A 19,557-nucleotide genomic window follows, 5' to 3' on the forward strand; every position below is an offset into this window, starting at 1 on the left:
TTATTACAAGACATTGGGAAGAACTGCATTCTTGGCTTATTTGCAGATGTTTATCTTTTCTTTCAATTCAATGGATCACTTAGGGAATAACATGTGTGCTAATTTGAAATTTATGAACAATGTCATGGTAATTGCCAGTAATGGTAAGCTATGTGGAATTATCAGCACAAGTGACGTCCTGGCATCTATAACTTGGGAACATGGAGAGAGATCCTGAAGACTTAGGATCATGGAGGTGGCATTGCCATTTTCGAGGACTGGACAACCTGTTCCGTTTGGTGCATAAAAAGAAAAAATAACTTTTTAAGGAAAGTAATATTAACAACCTCAAAGGGGCAGGATTATTTGTTCAAAGTTATTTAGTAACCCTCGACATTCCATCCCCCTACCATCCCCAGAGTTGAGAAATTTTCGTTCTGACTATTGTCTTAAGTTTGTAGCCTGTTAGGGGCATTTTGGCATATAATGTTTGGGATATTTTGTACATTTATAATCACTAATTTTTGTACTTCAATTTGCTTTAAATATTCCATTCTTTCTCTGAAATCAAACATGTGAAATTGCAAGTTATTATTCTGAGCTTGGTACTTTGCCGTCATTTTAGTAAGGTTTTGAGAGTTTCTTTAAGTGAACGTATGCCAGAAATGCGAAGGTTCTTTTAGATGAAATTTAGAAATCAGAACCCACCTTTAAATTCTTAATATGCATGAACTTCAAATTGCCTCGACTGTGCCACACATTTCTAGATTCTGTCTTAAGTGAAACCAACAAACATTTATTAGAGAGCAAATTTTTGCATTTCAAAAGTGTTTAAATTATTAGGAGAAATAGTATTACTATCTAATTATTTATGATCTTGCCATACGTTTGGGTTCTTGTTCAAGGATACATGTGATAAAATGATTACCTTAGATTGCTTCAGTAGCGACTGAAATCTTCCTTCTTTAGGAACTATTCCCTTAACAGGTTTTAGGACTGATGTGTCTATACTTGTTGAGGTAAAAATGTATAAAGATAGTTATGTTCCTTTATTACCAACTACGTAAAAATAATAAGAAAATTATTTTCTGTAAATGGGCTAAGGAACCACTTTACCAGTTGACACTTGAAAATGTAGGAAGACATCATTAAATTAAGTGAATGTTGTTGCTCTCGAAATCAAGCCAACTTTGTGTTTTCCTGGCAACTACTCATGATAACAAATTCTAATTTGAATGAGATGTTCCCCACTTTATGCATCTTTGAAGGAGTTCATTTTATAGCTTTTTCTACCATGCTGTTGCAATTTCTTTATCAAACTTTCTAATACATTTAGCAATTCTGCAGGTTACTTAGTTCCTTCATTTTGAATAATTGTTCAAGTAAAGATTAATGTTTTTATCATATATTCAACAGGTTTGGGATGTCTTGAGCAATGAAGAGGTGGTTCAGATTGTCTCATCTGCACCTACAAGATCCTTGGCTGCAAGAATGCTAGTAGAATCTGCTGTCCGTGAATGGAGATTTAAGTATCCAACATCAAAGATGGATGATTGTGCTGTAGTGTGTTTGTATTTAGATTCTAAAATGGATGACCTGCTAGGACAGGAGAACATATCAACCTCTTCAAACGGTATTGATCAGATGGAACCCCTTGGCATTGTTGGTAATGGACGAAAAGATGCATTTACTGGGCAGCAAAAAGACCAGAGAGAAGAGGAGGGTCCATTGTTGCAGCGTCTTTTTACCATACGTGCTACTGATGAATCTCAATCTTGCCTTCAATCAATAGTTGTATTGGAACCTTCAAAAGAACTAAAAGAGAGCTGTGAAGAAAATGTTTTAGATCCTGTTGAACCTCTTGACACCATTGATCAGAACTGGTCTGGACTTGAAGGTGTTACAAGAGTTAACTCACTTGTCCAACTTCCCAGATTTCCTGATGACAAAAGCTTGTAGAACAAAATAAGGCTATTGTTTAATATTTACCCACAATGCAGTATATTAGTTTGGCTCATTTCCTTTACTTTTAGATGATTTACTGTAAACCTATTAAGTGGAGACTTGCTAATAAACTTGCTTCATATGCAAGTTTATTGCTTATCATCAGTTTTGTTTGAGGTTTTTGAATTAACCCACATCATCATTGCCTTGCTGATTCCTTTAGTGTACATTGCATTTTGCTAATGACTTGCGTTCCATCTGTACATTTTCTTTTCACCATGGAAGGAAGTTTGCGCTTTTGACTGTTATATCAAGGAGCAGAATACATTTTATCATTGCATATAAATTTTACATTTCAAAGGATGATTTATAGGCAAGGAAAAGGGTTTAACTGTCATAACCATCGAAACTTAAAATTAATTAAGGATGTGTTAAACCCTAATGATTAGCACATTAATATTCCCCCCCACCCCTTCAAGAAACAAAGCAGTATTTTGAAGTGCTCCAACATTTCCTAGCCAAGCAGTTTGGTGAGAATAACTGTTGGCTGATCTGGAGCTTCTTCAAAAAAAAGATTGTTACTGTGACAGGTCTTAAATTTGTTTGAACTGATCATATTAACTTCTCAGGGTTCAAAGTTTGATATCAAGCTTGTTGCCTTGACAGATCTTAGATTTTGATAACTAGCTGATTGATTAAACAGGTATTAATTTGTTTGAACTAGCCCTGTGACCTTGATAAAATTCAATTTTGATACTAAGCCTTTTGCCTTGATGGATCTCAAATTTTGATAATGAGCAAGCTGCTTTGACAGGTATTAAAATTGCTTGAACCAATCCTCTTACCTTGACTGGTTTCAAGTTTTGATATTGAACCCTTTGCTTTAACAGGTCTCAAATTTTGACATGGTTTATACATATTGAATCTGTATTTTGCAATGACAAATGCAGTACTTGTATTTGCAATGCTATAATTTAAAAAACAAATATGAGTAGCCAACAACCATCAATCTAGGACAACTCTGCATTACCACTAAAATCAGCATTTGAAATGACACTCATTAGGTGTAATTATTACATTGTAGAGGAACATATGCATATCAATTGATCACCCAATAAGATTTGCAATCAACATGTTTCTAGACATCATCAAATGCACACAATATCAAATGTATGTATCACAACAATTACAAGGTGTCAACAGTCTCTGAAGTCTCCATTGGAATTTGACATGTACGCAAGATTCCCCCTTGCAGATGAAAGAGGAAAATGCCAACAACTTGGTCCACTTGCACATTGTAATCTCCATAGTCTCAAATAATTGGAGTACACTAGTAAGGGTTAACACCATCATAAATTGAGTATCCTATAAAGTCAACACAATCACACTGCTTGGTATAATCATTCTTCCTAGGACACATTCAATTTTTCAATCTTCTCAACAGTTGGTGGCTTATCAATAATATCAATGTCATAAATAGTAGTCGATGTAGGATTAATAAGATCTAAATCATTATTAGAAGAATTAGGAGGAATGACATTACCATTATGAGGATACACATTTTCATCATCAGTATTAGAATGACCTCTCATACAAGATTTGTTTATCAAATCAGCCTTAGACCTCTGTGTGCAATGATCGATCTGACCAAATTTCATATGCTGCATAGACATTGAAGGTGTATTTAAAAGATAACAATGTTTGGCAGAATGAGCATGCAAACCACATGATGTACAAGGTGCAGATCAAAGTAATTACTGGAAACATGACCCTGACATCCACAACAGGTACGAATTTGGATTACATTGGACTTAATTCAAGTGTTCCACCGGGTTTGGTGAAGTCTCCTTGGTGTACGAGGACGGGTACTTGGGGTCTAAGTGGGAACGTTGGGGTGATGGCGGTAGGGAAGTACTTTGAAAACTAGTTTTAAAAAGTTAAAGATGTATAACATAATAACTAGAGTCTAGTAGCAGTATTCATGTGAAAATATCAAATATAGATATTGCAATGAGATTTTTCAGAATTTTAGATTTTTCATTTCATAATCATATTAGTCATGATTCAATGTTCACCAAAATTACAACCAACTGATGAAGTTATCAATATTCAACATTGTTCAAACTTCAAACTTAAAAAGATAAAATACAGCAAATGAAGCTAAATGTCACTTTCATAATTTTATCAGCTTTATGCGTCTTTAGTTTTTTTCTCTCTTTTTTTAATGTGACTTTTTTGTGGGAAACATCTCCAAGCCAGCTAAGAAATGGTGCGGTGATGGACATTTGGTGGAGAAAAGTTTTAGAGACATTACCCCACCCATGAGACATCTGCCTTAGAAACTTCATGTTTTCAATATGGGGAGGGGGGAGTGACATCCCCATTGAACACTACTTAGTACAGTACAAAGCTTTCACTTGATTGCTTTACAATACACTAGGTAATCATATAAATAGATTGAATTTAGACTCTTTATCTTACACAAAAAAGTCTCTTCAATTACCAAATACAGGACCCTTCATAATTCCATGTGCATGCCTTTTCGCATGATATATGACACATCTTTTTATATATTATTAACTTAAATATTATAACAAACGACTCTTCAGTTAAAGACGACCATAACGGTCATAACAAACATATTTCCATTTAATAAGACCAGAGATAAAGATCACTATCGCAGCTACCATCTTCAAGACTCCCTCTTAGCTTTAGTAAGGCAGACACACATAGCTGCAACCAAAAATGTTAATGATAAATTCTCATCACATAGATTCTCATATAAATACATGTTATCTCAGCATAGCATAATTCATCATAGTTACTTTATGAGCACATACACGTGACTTTCACCATACCTACTCGCAAAGGGTGGAAGGAGGGCTTTTCACCTCAAACTTCTCTTAGAGAATGCATTTCCACCATGCCTACTCATAGAGGGTGGTACACCATACCTACTCACGGAGGGTGGAACGAGGGCTTTCACCTCAAACTTCTCCCAAGGAAGAATGCATTATAGGAACATGTATAAGAATGCCTCCCTCTCAGCATGGATAGCTTTGATCACCACAATAGGATAGCTAGTTCAAGTTGTTCTACTTTCACATAAGCTTGCAAAGGGGTAGACATCTCCCTTTGTTATGTACTCTCCCTTTGAAGTTGAATATACTTCTTCTAATTTTTTCTATATCATTAGTCTAGTCCCATGGCTACATGCAAGATACTCATGTTCATGAATCTCTCATTGTCTCATTGATGCCGCCTGTAGGGAACAGATTAATAATAATTCATAAAATTAATCTATCATCAAGTGATATATAGAGATTAATTGCTCAGAAAATAAAAATCACTATTCTCAATGCTCTAATAGAAATTCAATGTTCAAGATATAACCAAAGAATGCCTCTCTCTTCCTCACATACTCATATCCATGCAAATTAACCAATGTCTTTCGCCCAACAACAAGTCCAAGAGCTTACTTATGCAAATGAAAACAAATCCAAACAAGCACACAAACTACAGGTGTCACATTAGCATCAACAATACTCTAAAATCCTGCTAACATCCAAACACCTCTATTCTATAATACGAACTTGAGTGTATGTGCATAGACTACTCACACGAGACTAAGAAAAATTTACCGTCATGAAAATTGCAATAGATTGTTGTAACATCGTCAAGAGATATGGAGGCACATAACAGATGACCATACTCTAAACAAATACAATAATAGTCTCTTGCTAAATGAAAGCGACCAAGAGACCGTACAAAAACTGAAGAAACTACCTTAAAACCAAGAGGTGACAGATACAAGCACTGACCACATCTCTCTAGAATTAACAGTAAATACTAATTTAAATTGACAGCCTCTTACGTAGTTGGATGAAGAGAACTAGAAATTGGCGAATGATATAGAAAAACGCCTAGTATCATTGGATGTGAATCAACGCATCCAAAAGAGGAACTTGGGCAGACAAAAAAAATGTCAAAGCATTGAGGAGACCATTAATCTTGAACAGAGGTAATGAACAATGGAAGCAAGATTGCACCATGGAACAATGCCAAAATGCTCCATGCAAGATAAAACGCGTCATCACAAAGGTTGCCAAGAAATTACAAAGTGGCATGAATATAAAGTCCTCAACACAACTGCGGGAATTTTTTTGCAGCCAAGTAAACACGCATAAGGAATAGGAATGAGCAAAACGTAGCTGCAATAGATTTCAACTACGATATAGCTGATTACTGAAAGGTAAAATATGATTCCAAAGAGTTGACATGAATAGAAGTCAATTCAAGTCATGATACATGAAAGGAGTTTGCCAAAAGATAACACAACCAACACAAATAAAGAGACATGAGAGATACATATCAAATAGCGGTTACAAAAAAATGACATTTCAGCACCATAAACAAATGAACAGACGAATAGGAAACTGATGTCGATGGGAAATGATCAAAACATACAAACAATACAAAATTGATGGCATAGTTGAACGTGCATCCATGATGCCACATCATCCTTCAAAATGTACGAAATGTCATGTTATGATAAAACGACACTAAAAATAAAAACATCTTATGCACAGTTGTTCATTCAACTAATCATCAACATCTTGCAATCGATACCATATAAAGATTTGCTCAAAATATGATATGCTTATGATGACAATATTTCTAAAATATTGAGCAAGCTAAGCTAAGATAAGATAAGTTTATTAATGTCCAAGAAAAGACCATCCACGGGTTTATGGGACTGAAAAACATACAAGAAGAAAGACAACTAGCTACAAAAGCACCAAACAGTGCAAGGGAAAGAGCAAACAAGAAATAAAAGAAGAAGCAAGGAGCCAAAATACGGTGAGGCAAGGACTAGGGGTCCTTCCTCAGCCGAAAGAAGTCAAGCACCAAAGGTTACAGACTAGGGTGAGCAAGGGCCCCAAGCCGCTATCGAGAGTTGCTAGGGGGTGTTGCTAACGACTGTAACCATTGTGAGGCCTCATAGATCTGGAATGACTGGTGGTGACGGTGTTGGATGGTCGCTTCATACCACGAACAAGAGACGAGGGAGAGAAGAAATCGGTGATGAGATGAATCAGGGCCTCTCTAGGGAATAAGAGTTGCACATTGTGGTTACAAAATTGCATAGTCTCTTTGAGATACAAAACAAGGCACCTCTAATCCGTGTAGATGAAAAAGTTTGTGAGGGAACTACACTCTCTAAATAAGCAATAGAATCTCCCTCTAATCTCGTAGTAGGTGGGGCAGTGAAAAATGAAATGGATCTCCATCTTAGCTGTAGCCATGGTGGGCATATGACAAGTCCGATCCTCTCTATCAATGTGGTGGTCAGTCTGGATCCGAAGCCGATGGGAACCAACTCTAAAGGACCCAAGGGAGATGCATAAGGCATGACACCAATGCCAAGAAAGGTAGCTAGGGCACACAATAATACCGTCTTGAATATCAAGGAAGTGCTCAACATAAAAGGCCATCTTCGGACGTAACCCACTAGTTGGGTTATACCACAAGGTGGTGATGTACCATCTATAAATGTCAAGTCTAACAAGCCCATTCAACTCTTGCTGTGAGGGGAGGTGTACAGGTGCATCTAGTGAGAACTGAAAAGGAGGGTGGCGGTCAATATCAATCCTGATTGAACCCAGTAATAAGAAGCCTGTGCAAACCAACAACGGGCACGGGAGGTCGGATTAGAGTCAGCAACAATGACTAAGGAACAATAAGCCAAGTATGAGTATCTATGTCGATCACCCATTGAGTCCGCAAAGCCTCAAAGACGGTGAATAAACCAAATCAAATAAAAAATGGTGGCCAACCGGAAGACTCAAAAACATTCTCTGTACATAATTTTTTCCCATGCATAGACTAATAATAATAACCCATCAAGAGTACCCACTAGAAATGAAGACACAAAGAACACTAAAAATAAACCACTTAAATAAATCACTCAAATATATTAGACTATGCATGAACACATTGACTGAAGAATATCAGTTAATTTGAAACAATCAAATATTGTCACTTATATATATATATATATATATATACAAAAACAAATAAAATAAAATAAAATAATTACCTAAAGAATATCTCATAAAACATACCAAAGTCCCTTATTATTGATACTTCTCTTCTTGACCAAAGGGGTATGGTTATCCACGATATCGCTCGACTCATATTGTGGTAGATTGAAGGGCCTTTGATGACCATCGCCTTTTGACACCTTGGTTAAAAGGAAGGAGGCTGTTGTTCGATGGCAGTGACTTCCCTGTGCAACTCCTTGACAACAGAAGTGAGAACTTCATAAGTCACTCACAAACTACATCCTTCGGGCTGCCAAACTACATCCTTTGGAAATCTTTTATTTATTGCACATCAGGAGTAGCCATGGTGCACAGATGACAAGTCCGATCCTCTCTATCAATGTGGTGGTCAGTCTGGATCCGAAGCCGATGGGAACCAACTCTAAAGGACCCAAGGGAGATGCATAAGGCATGACACCAACGCCAAGAAAGGTAGCTAGGGCACACAATAATACCGTCTTGAATATCAAGGAACTACTCAGCATAAAAGGCCATCATCGGACGTAACCCACCAGTTGGACAACGTGCTGATGTACAGTCTATAAATGTCAAGTCTGACAAGCCCATTCAACTCTTGCCGTGAGGGGAGGTGTATAGGTGCATCCAGTGAGAACTGAAAAGGAGGGTGGCGGTCAATATCAATCCTGATTGAACCCAGTAATAAGAAGCCAGTGCAAACCAACAACGGGCATGGGAGGTCAGATTAGACTCAGCGACAATGACTAAGGAACAATAAGCCAAGTATGAGTATCTATGTCGATCGCCCATTGAGTCTGCAAAGCTTCAGAGATGGTGAATAAACCAAATCAAATAAAAAATGGCGGCCAACCTGAAGACTCAAAGACATTCTCTGTACATAACTTTTTCCCATGCATAGACTAATAATAATAACCCATCAAGAGTACCCAATAGAAATGAAGACACAAAGAACACTAAAGATAAACCACTTAAATAAATCACTCAAATATACTAGACTATGCATGATCACATTGACTGAAGAATATCAGTCAATTTGAAACAATCAAATATTGTCACTTATATATATATATATATATATACAAAAAAAAATTTTAAAAAATAAAATAACTACCTAAAGAATATCTCATAAAACATACCAAAGTCCCTTATTATTGATACTTCTCTTCTTGACCAAAGGGGTATGGTTATCCACGATATCGCTCGACTCCTATTGTGGTAGATTGAAGGGCCTTTGATGACCATCGCCTTTTGACACCTTGATTAAAAGGATGGAGGATGTTGTTCGATGACAAAGACTTCCTTGTGCAACTCCTTGACAACAGAAGTGAGAACTTCAGAAGTCACTCCCAAACTACATCCTTCGAGCTGCCAAACTACATCCTTTGGAAATCTTTTATTTATTGCACATCAGGAGTTCTACCCAAAGTATCAAAAATAAGTCATCTTCTAGCGTTCTTCATTCTTTGCTAAAGACGAGACTAACATGACTTTGATAGTTACAAGATACTGACCATATATGACAAATAACTCACGGTGACTACAAGAGACAGAACCCGTGAAGACGTAACACATGTTACCAAGGATTAACATATAACTCTCTTGAATGTTGTTTCACTTTGAAATTCTATTCTAGCCTTCGCTACTGAGAATTTGATAAGACATATAGCTAAGGCATTTGAGAACATACTTGAACATCTCCTTAACTATCGAAAACTAAATTTTTGAATCACAATTCTCAATCACTCTTCATCAACATCACTGCGATGAGCCTTTGTTCTTCTAGATAGATTTTCTCAAACTAGAACATATTCCAAAAAGTCTCTTATGTGAGAATTTGATAAGACATATAGCTAAGGCATTTGAGAACATACTTGAACATCTCCTTAACTATCGAAAACTAAATTTTTGAAGCACAATTCTCAATCACTCTTCATCAACATCACTGCGATGAGCCTTTGTTCTTCTAGATAGATTTTCTCAAACTAGAACATATTCCAAAAAGTCTCTTATGTAAATTTTCCATTACCAACAAATATAACTTTTCCATTATCGGTAGAAAAAATTTCATCGCCTACAGAAGAATCTTCTGACTTCTAATTTCGCCGTGAGCATTTTGAAATTATGACATGCATTTCCACGTGAAGAAATGAAGACATGCGAGAGTAAGTGATGGGTAAGAAATCCTAAAAACAATAGAAGCTCGATAAAGGACAGGACACACTTTAAATGCCATGTCATATAGGAAGATGAATGTTGATGCCACATAATCATCGATGGTATAAAACAATTGAATATAAGAGTGTATGTACAACACGATAAATTCAAAAGCTACAATGCAGAAGGAGAACAAACTTGTGATCTTAATTTCCTTGATAAAACGGTAGCCCGCTTCAAGAGAGGGACAAAAAATATATCACCATGCACTAAATTTGAGGGGTGAATACTCGATAGCATCAGCTATGGTGACATGCAATTCACAAACGGTAATAGAGAAAAGCTTGAAGCTTAACTAACCAAGAGAGCATCACAACAAACCCCATAATGCAACAAGTTTTTTCCTCCTCCATGTAGAAGTGACTCCCCCTCTTAAATAAATGACTATGTATATGTATGGTGTCCAATCCTGATTACTACCAAAGATTGAAAGCAAGAGAATTTCAAAAATTTGACAAAGTTTGAGGCTAACAAAATATGCTGAGAATAGAGAGTTCTTCATTGCATACAGAAGCTCCCTTATTGCCCAAAAAAAATTAGAAAACTAGAGAACCTCCCTTCTTGATGTTAACCAAACGAGGCTCTGATACCATGTTAAGTTTTCCTAGAAATAAAGATAAACCGCAATAAAAGAATAAAACAAGTACAAGAGAAACAAGAGATTATCCTGGGAAAACCTTTCCACTTGAAAGGAAAAACCCTACCACACCAACAAAATATCTCTTTTATTAATAATAAAATGTTCAAGTACAAAGCTTTCACTTGATTGCCTTACAATATAGTAGGCAGTCATATAAATAGATTGAATTTAGACTATTCATCTTACACACGAAGATCTCTTCAATTTTCAAATACTCAAAACTTCATATTTCCATACACATGCCTCTTTGCATGATGTATGACACTTGTTTTTTTATAAGTATTAACTTAAATATGATCACAAATGTCTCTTTCAGCTGAAGATGACCATAATGGTCATAACAAAAATATTTCTATTTCATAAGACCAAGATAAATATCTCTATCACAGCTACCATCTTCAACATCCATACCATATCAAAAGAAAAAATAGCAGTACCTGTTAAGGTTTTAGCTTCTGTCGGATTGATTTTATCATGAGATACCTTGTTGATGGTAAATCATCTTTAAGATAAATATCTTATATATATAGTATATATTATATATGTAATATAATATATATTAATATTACATATATGCTTAAAGATGAGTTATAGTTATTTATTAACTAATGATGATTAGCTATAGAGACAAGTCTCTTCATGAGACATTCATGAGACATGTCTCCTCGTCTCATATTTAGGAGTCTTCAAATCTGCATTTGGAAGACATCAATCACATTGGCAATGTTATTACATTTGCAGAAACAATCTTAGAAAAACAACATGGTATTAGAGCCAACTACAAATGTACAGAAGTAATCAAATGCATTCAAGTTTAGAGGCTTCAAATATCGTTTGGAGAAAACTTCAAACCTTGAAGTCAGGATATGTATGGATAACAATGTGCCATCCTGGTCTAGATCAGCACAACTCCGAGATCCATAGGAAAATAATTGAACTTCACTGCTCAAGGAGTACGAAAATAATATGGACAGAATTATGGCAGTCAGATCCTGTTACGGTGATTTTCAACGACGACAACAATAGAAACCTTGTTCCATTTTTATGTAGAGCTTCATCCAGTAAAGATCCGCAAGGCCATCAGGAATGCGATGAAGGAGGTTCTTACTTACAGGCTTACTGCACAAAATTCCTCATTAATGAAGAATTTTCATTGTATATAATATATATGCATAAAAACATTCTCCTGTAGAATACATGAATGCTACAATAATGAATACAGAATCAATTGAAAGAAAATTGCAGATCTTAGTTATCTCTATAGCAAGAAGGCAGTCTATCCAATCTATCAAATAGGAGAAATTTCTGCATGACTTTTTAAGTTTTTTACATGCCTTGCGAGTTCATTGTCTGAAGCAATTTCTCATTCCCAGATATACAGAACAATGCACCCAATGTTTGTAACCTATATGTTCTTATTTGAGACCAGAGCACTCTTTTGGGATCAATATCAATGTCTCTGCACCAAAACCACCTACTCTATCAAGAGGAATCATTGTCATGTTAAACTGATCTGACCAAACACGACAATTATCTAGAGCAGAGTCATACAGACCCTTTATGTGTTGCAGGCACCAGATTTTCTTGTCTTGGTGCATGTAACGAAATATTACTCATATTGTCTATTCACATATATGCTATGTTACCCAAGTGAATAGCCAGATCAAAGTCTAGTTCAAACTGAATCAATGGTACAGTCTAGTTCCCCTACAGATTCTGACAAGGTGCATCCGTAGAGATTTGAGGTTGTCCAAGACAAACCCAAGTTGTTCCAGGACCTTGTGCAGGAAATAAATAGGAAAGGAGTGACGTAGAGGTAAGTATTTATCTCTTTATTATTAGATTCTTTTGTGAATATGATAATTAAAGATTAGGGATCAAGGTACAATTAATTGTTAAATATATTTGGTATTGATAAAGAATAGATTTCTAAACATGTAGGGGTTATTCATTATTTTTTGAATAAGAATTTCATAATCATTGTTATGTTTCATTGATAATGATCATTCTGAAAATATTCATTTATATGTTTGATATGATATGGATATTGTAAATTGAAAGACCATTCTGTAACAAAGTTTATATATATAGATAAATTATGTTTATTAAAGAAATGGTTGATTTTTATTTTTGAGATCAATCTATTAGAATGTCACTTTGACATTAAAGAATAGAAAAAATTTATTGTTTCGAGGCAAGAATCAATATTACACTATTATGATGAATATCTGATTATTATTATCCTTAAGTATTATAGTTGTCTCTCTTATTTTTATTCCATTAGGTCCTATAAGAGATATTTTCCCTTGATCTTTCTTCCGAGAATGTTCTCGTAGGAAAAAGAGGGAGATTAAGAATCATGGATGAGTTTAAGGAAATGGAAGGACATGTTTGCTTCTACTATTAAGCTTAACGAATGTTTGGAGCTTCTATGGATAAAAAAAGCAAGTTTTAACTTAGAAAGAAGTCATCAAATTTGATGTGATGCAAAAGTGTTCAAAGATATAAGAGTGGGAATTAAACATTGTGGGGGGAATAATAACCAATATTTCATTCCCACTTGACCCATCTTTAGTAAGGAGATGTTTCGTGACCCTTATGGGCAGATAAGTACTCATCTGAGGATGTTCTTGTGGGAAAAGAAGGTTGGTACCTTACACATGCTATCAAATATTGTGTAGATGAGAATTCATTAGTCATTTGATGATCAGGATAAAGTGAGGATCTTGAAGTGAATATCTTTAATGATTGAGATTATGAGTATCCTTCTACATTAAGAGGGAGTATGATTCTTCTTTGAAGGAAACGCAGGAGCTTACAAGATTAATACTCAGAGGGAGCCTAGAAATACATGTGTGTGACTGCATGATTTTGATGGGCCTACTCATATGTATATTATGAGGAAGTATATCATGAGGAAGTAATGACTTAGCACCAAAAAGTCAAAGGATTGATATCAAATTTAGAGGGAGTTTGAAAGGCATCCTTGGGTGAAGAGAGTTTCTATTGGAGTAACTAGAGGACTTGACTTCCCAAGATCATTGTTCAGAGGGAGAATTTTAAGGTGCAATCCTTTGTTAACGGTATCTTCTCTATCAGCAGAAGTTCTAAGTGAAATTCCTTGTAATGCATTTTTCTATGAGAGAATGAGGTGAAACCCTTTGTAACACCCTTTGACTGGGTTCATGGCAGTTTCTATTTCACATATGATATGTAATGAAAGGTGACAATCTTTCATTGACATATATAACCAGAAGGTAACCATTATAAGATGATCTTATAAATGGTTGACAGAAAATAACCATTATAAGATGATGATCTTATAAATGGTTGACCTGTTATCATGGTTCTTTGGGCCAGATTTTTTCGGACACCATGATAACGAACAATCAAAAGGTAACTATTATAAGATGACAATCTTATAAATGGTATACCTGTTATCATGGTTCTTTGGGTCAAATTTTGCCAGACACCATGATAACGAACAGTCAGAAGGTAACCATTGTAAGGTGGCGATCTTACAAATGGTAGCCCTGTTATCATGGTTCTTTGGGCCGGATTTTGCCAGACACCATCATAACGAACTTGTTATGGTTCTTTGGGCCGGATCTTGCCGAACACCATAGTTGCTACTATAGACCACACTTAAGGTGGTGTTTTTTTTAAAAAGTAATGGAAATTACTTCAATTGTGTGCTATGAAAGGTGAGAAATTTAGTCTCATAGTGAATTGAATAATCATACTGAGATGATATCTCTTTTTATTCTTGAGAGCATAATATGTTCTATAAATCCTCCCTAACTACGAGGGAGTGTTAAGGTTGTAGCTTCTTTCGGATTGATTTTATCGTGAGATACCTTGTTGATGGTAAATCATCTTTAAGATAAGTATCTTATATATATAATATATATTATATATGTAATATAATATATATTAATATTACATATACGCTTAAAGATGAGTTATACATATAGTTATTTATTAACTAATGATGATTAACTATAGAGAAGTGTCTCTTCATGAGACATGTCTCCTCTCATATTAAGGAGTCTTCAAATCTGCATTTGGAAGACATCAATCACATTGGCAATATTATTACATTTGTAGAAACGATCTTAGAAAAACAACTGTACCAACATATCAAAACCTTGTACCTGTAACCATTTCCATTCCAGAAACATCAACTTAGAGTATAGATATAAAAACATACAACCATCAAAAGCTTCAAGTACAAAATTCAAATTGATTGTGGTAATTTCTTTCTAATATAAAAAGCTTTATTAAGAAAGAAGCAACAAACTACAAAAGTCATGGCTCTACAAGAGCCTTTAACCCCACGTCTCCATGCGGCTGCTTAAGTGCAATTTGTGCCTAAATTTAAGCAAGTTGAGTGTTCCCATGCTATTTTTCAATAGTGGGATGGGATTTGGAATCTATCCCTACTTTTGTGGAGCTGCCACCACTTAAACTATTAAATTGAGCATTGAAAAAAATGGGGGGGTTGGAATAAGCAGCTGCTGCTTATTCCAAAATATGACATGTAGCTCCACAATATTTTCCCTCTCCTTTATTGCCTCCTATTTTTTCTCAAAATATTTATCTATATAATATAATATTTATTATTAAAATTTCCTTTAAACATTCTATTTTGGATGGCTGCTAAGAAATAAGCAGCAAAGCTCAACAATCATGGGGTCATCAGCTCCACAGATTGCTGCTAAAACTGTTGAGCAATGGCTGATAGCCAAAATAAGCCTAGCAGCCGCATGGGGACCTACCCTAACTCAACAGTAAACAGGCCAACCAACAAAAGACCAACTTAGAGGGGTAAAGTTTGTAATGTGCATCTAAAATCACTAAAACATAAAGTTGAAATTCTTGTGCAACCATCAGTGGCGAGCAAAAATGACCAATTTGACAGCTTAAGAAACAACCCCCAAACAAGCCTCCTGCTAAAGTAACAAACACAAAGCTTGAAGAATGGCTTTCTTCCTAAATCGTTGTAACATCTACCGTGTGCTTTATGGGTTTTACCAGAGGATATTGAGACTTCAGCAACGTGCCATAAATGTCAAGTTATTGAAGATTACACAACCAATTATATAGAGACGGAAAAAAAGGAAAGATGTGAGTTCAACACTGTGTAACCAGATTCCACAATGTCGTCCAGAGAATTTTTACATAAAACTACTCTTTTTAGCAAAAATCTGAACTGGAGATTTTCTAACTAAAACCTATCCATCAACAGCAGAACTATAGATGTAACAAAGGTGCATCTGATTGCCAAGAGAAGAGATCTTCAAATAGCAATCCTTGCCCACGGGGGAGCCTAATGTCTTTTAAAAAAACATCTGCAAGTTAGATGGAAGAATTGTGAAAAGGCCTAAAACACACAAGCAATTGCACAGCGAAAAAACTAGAACGCTCTCACTAGCAGATCAAGTAAAGAGACCAGTCACGAAGTTAGTAGCCAGAATTGTGAAAAGGCCTAAAACACACAAGCAATTGCACAGCGAAAAAACCAGAACGCTCTCACTAGCAGATCAAGTAAAGAGGCCAGTCACAAAGTTAGTAGCCATCCAAAACCATCCAGCCTGTCAACTGTAAACAACCCTGCCAGACCATGTTGAAGGGATATGAAAAGTAGCCAAGTAATTGCCTTGTTCTGCAACCAGTTCCCATTGCTTCAGCATGTCATATAACTGATTATTGAGCTCCTTATTAAACTTCAAGGACTCGTGCATGAGTTCTGTCAAGTTTACCGCAAGAAAAATGAGAGGAAACGTCTTCCAATGCCACCCCACGGTCTGCAGCTGGACGCTGCAATGACATGGCAGGACCTCCTGGTCCATAATAAAGCTGATTTCCATTTAGGGATCATCAGACTGGCAGCAGGTATATAACGAAGGATACCTTGCTGCAGACCTTGGGCATGTGCACAAAACCAAAACACGTATTTGGCAGATTCTTTTCTCATTTAGAATGGGCAGTGTATTGGATTGTGAATGAAGAAAGCAGGACTGACACCAGTAGGCAGTCAGCAGTGGAGAAGTTCCCAGAATAAGAATTGAGTTTGGATGGTAGTCTTTGACATCCAAATTACATTACTCCTGCTTAAGCCATTTGGTAGAAGAAAAGAAACAATTCCACTAGATATTCAATCTTTAAACTAATCTTGAATATTTTTTTAAGATTAGTGTTGAAAACCAGAAAGGGTCTCAAATGCACAGCTCAAAGTGGAGAGTGTATCATGCTAGATATGCTACTGCCAATCTTTGAAAAGGTTAAAAACTTGTGTTGGTGCAAAGTATATATCAGGTGCATTTCTAGTCAATCCAAGTCCATACTTGTGTCTTCTTGTTTTCTCGCTATGGATTTTTCCTTCCTGAGCATGCCTTTTCTTCCATCTTGCTCTTTCCTCCTTGCTGGAGACTCAGACTTCCCCATTATGTCATCATGCCTTCCATCTATCACTTACCTTGCCATTATGTTAGTTGGGCTTTCCGTCTTCCCATCAAGTGATATTTCCACTTATGTTTCTGTTCCCCTCCTAACATCCTACTGCATTTCATATGGAAACAAACAACTTATTTTGGTGCCATAATTTTTAAAGTGAAAGCTTTCTTGCCCATGATCGCTGTTCAAATTTGAAGTTGCCAATGTGCAAGGTGGCCAGCATATTCTGATTGTGGTGGACATAAAAGAGTGTGTATTTTCATTTGAAATCAGCATCTAAAATTCATTTGAGCGCTTGAATTTAAGCGCGGGAATCATGGGACAAAACCCCTAGTGATTTTGAAGGGTGGTCGCATATAGAGTTCAGGAGTGAGCTTTATTAGGTGTAGAATCGAGCTGCACGGTATTGGTTATATTTGTTATCATCACTGGTACAAATTCTTGTTTTAATTGCTGATATTGCGGAACTATTTGAATGCAATACAGTCATTTGATGTAGCAAGAAAGAGATCAAGAATTGTACCTGTTGTTCTTTTCACTAAAATAAGAAATTTGAGAGTTATGTATGTCATTGTTGTATGGATTCTGGAATATAAGAATACTGCTGATGCATATACAATAAATTAAGTTTGGTTTGTCCAAACATCTATTTGATAGTGTTTTTATCCAAATAATAAATATTTGTCCAGGTAAAGAATTGGATTAGTATTATTGTTTTGGTTCAACACATTTTTGCTGTATCAAAGTTAGCGATCTTTCTAGCCTTATGTGTTCAAAGTTCAACTTTGCATCTTTTAGTTTTATGAGGTAGAATGACAAATTAACCAAACATCATTTAAGGAAGACTATGAAACAAAGATGATGGACATATCATCTCCTATTTAATAGTTTTATGAGCTTTTGTATGTACAGAGAAAAAGCAATCAAATATCACCTCCTACAGGAACCCATTTGCAGAGGATAAGAGTATGGCAACAAGAGAGAGGGGAGGGAAAACAAACAACAACTTGGATGGTTGGCCTGAAGGAACGTTTGATCTAATGATTGATATGGTGGCAGAATCGCTTCACAATATGGGCAATAATATGAATTGGCCTAGACAATGATGAGTCAAAACAGTGCATCTAAAGGTAATAATCTAGATTTCACTCAAAGCCACACACAAAGGACTATTCTTGTTTCGTCTACAAAACCAACACAACCTACTTTTCTGAATAAGCAAGTGGAGGCTCCAAAGCCTGAAGCCCAAAACTCATTGTTCGATAATATTAGGGCTTGCCATGCAAATTATAGAATTATTCCTATTAAGACTTTGAAGTTGAATGTCACTCACCAGTTATATGAACTTTGTTTTAAGTCTTACAATAGTTACAAACCTGAGCCTAGACCACAAGTCATTTAGAGAGATGTGCAACAAGATTTGGGAAAATTGTCATTGTCTCCCTATAATGGATCTAACAAATCCTCTACTAACATGTGTATATCGAAGCTAGACATATAATTGTCCCTTAGATTGATGAACAAAGATGAAGAAATCAAGTTTGCCATCTTGCATTTTTAGAGTACTGCACATGCATAGTGGTACCACAATCTCATCACTCAAGGTTACAAATTCATCACAACGTATGATGAGTTCTACAAACTTTTGATCGACAGGTTTGATTTGAAGGATCTTGAAGGTCATTTCAAAGATTTGACTTACCTAAAATGATGTGATCTAGTCAAGAACTATGTAACAGAGTTTCAAAAGTTGTCACTAATGGTGTCAGACATCACATATAGAAGATTGGTTCTTCATCGAAAGGTTAATTGAATCTCCCAAGGGGTTAGTCAAGACTTTTTGAACTGCCTACCCTATAAGAGGTCATCAAGTGAGCTTTGGCATTGGAGACTTGCATGCCAAAGAATATGGTCCGGATCAAAGCCTTCATTCTAATAAAGCTCTTTCACAAAAATCACAAGTATTCGTCAAGACTAGACATTGAGGCAAGTAATGAATAGTAAATGAAGAAGCTATGTTTTAGTTGCAAGAAACCATAGTTAGACATATAGATGACATGCGCAAGGGCATGTACATTGCATTGACATAAGGCTTGACGGTGAATCGAGATCTAAAGAATGCAAAACATAGAGTGAAAAGGAACTTGAACAAGAGACTGGAGAAAAAAAGATCAACCAAAAGAGGAAGAGATCACCTCAAGAACACTATTGCCACTCTCTCTAGTACTCTAAACTAAAAGT

General features: G+C 35.9%; 1 protein-coding gene across 1 annotated transcript in view; it reads left to right on the forward strand.

Annotated features, from left to right (window-relative positions):
• The window catches only part of LOC149546993 (putative protein phosphatase 2C 52), a 36,659-nt gene extending 34,428 nt beyond the window's left edge, over positions 1 to 2,231 (forward strand). The window contains exon 5 of the mRNA XM_089791461.1: positions 1,396 to 2,231. Coding sequence (XP_089647587.1) covers positions 1,396 to 1,938 — 543 coding nt within the window. The 3' untranslated portion in view covers positions 1,939 to 2,231. The remainder of the gene's footprint in view (positions 1 to 1,395) is intronic.
• Positions 2,232 to 19,557: the final 17,326 nt, after the last annotated feature.

This window comes from Cupressus sempervirens, chromosome 7 (assembly GCF_028749045.1).
Source record: "Cupressus sempervirens isolate cs-2001-9-10 chromosome 7, ASM2874904v1, whole genome shotgun sequence".
NCBI lineage: Eukaryota > Viridiplantae > Streptophyta > Pinopsida > Cupressales > Cupressaceae > Cupressus > Cupressus sempervirens.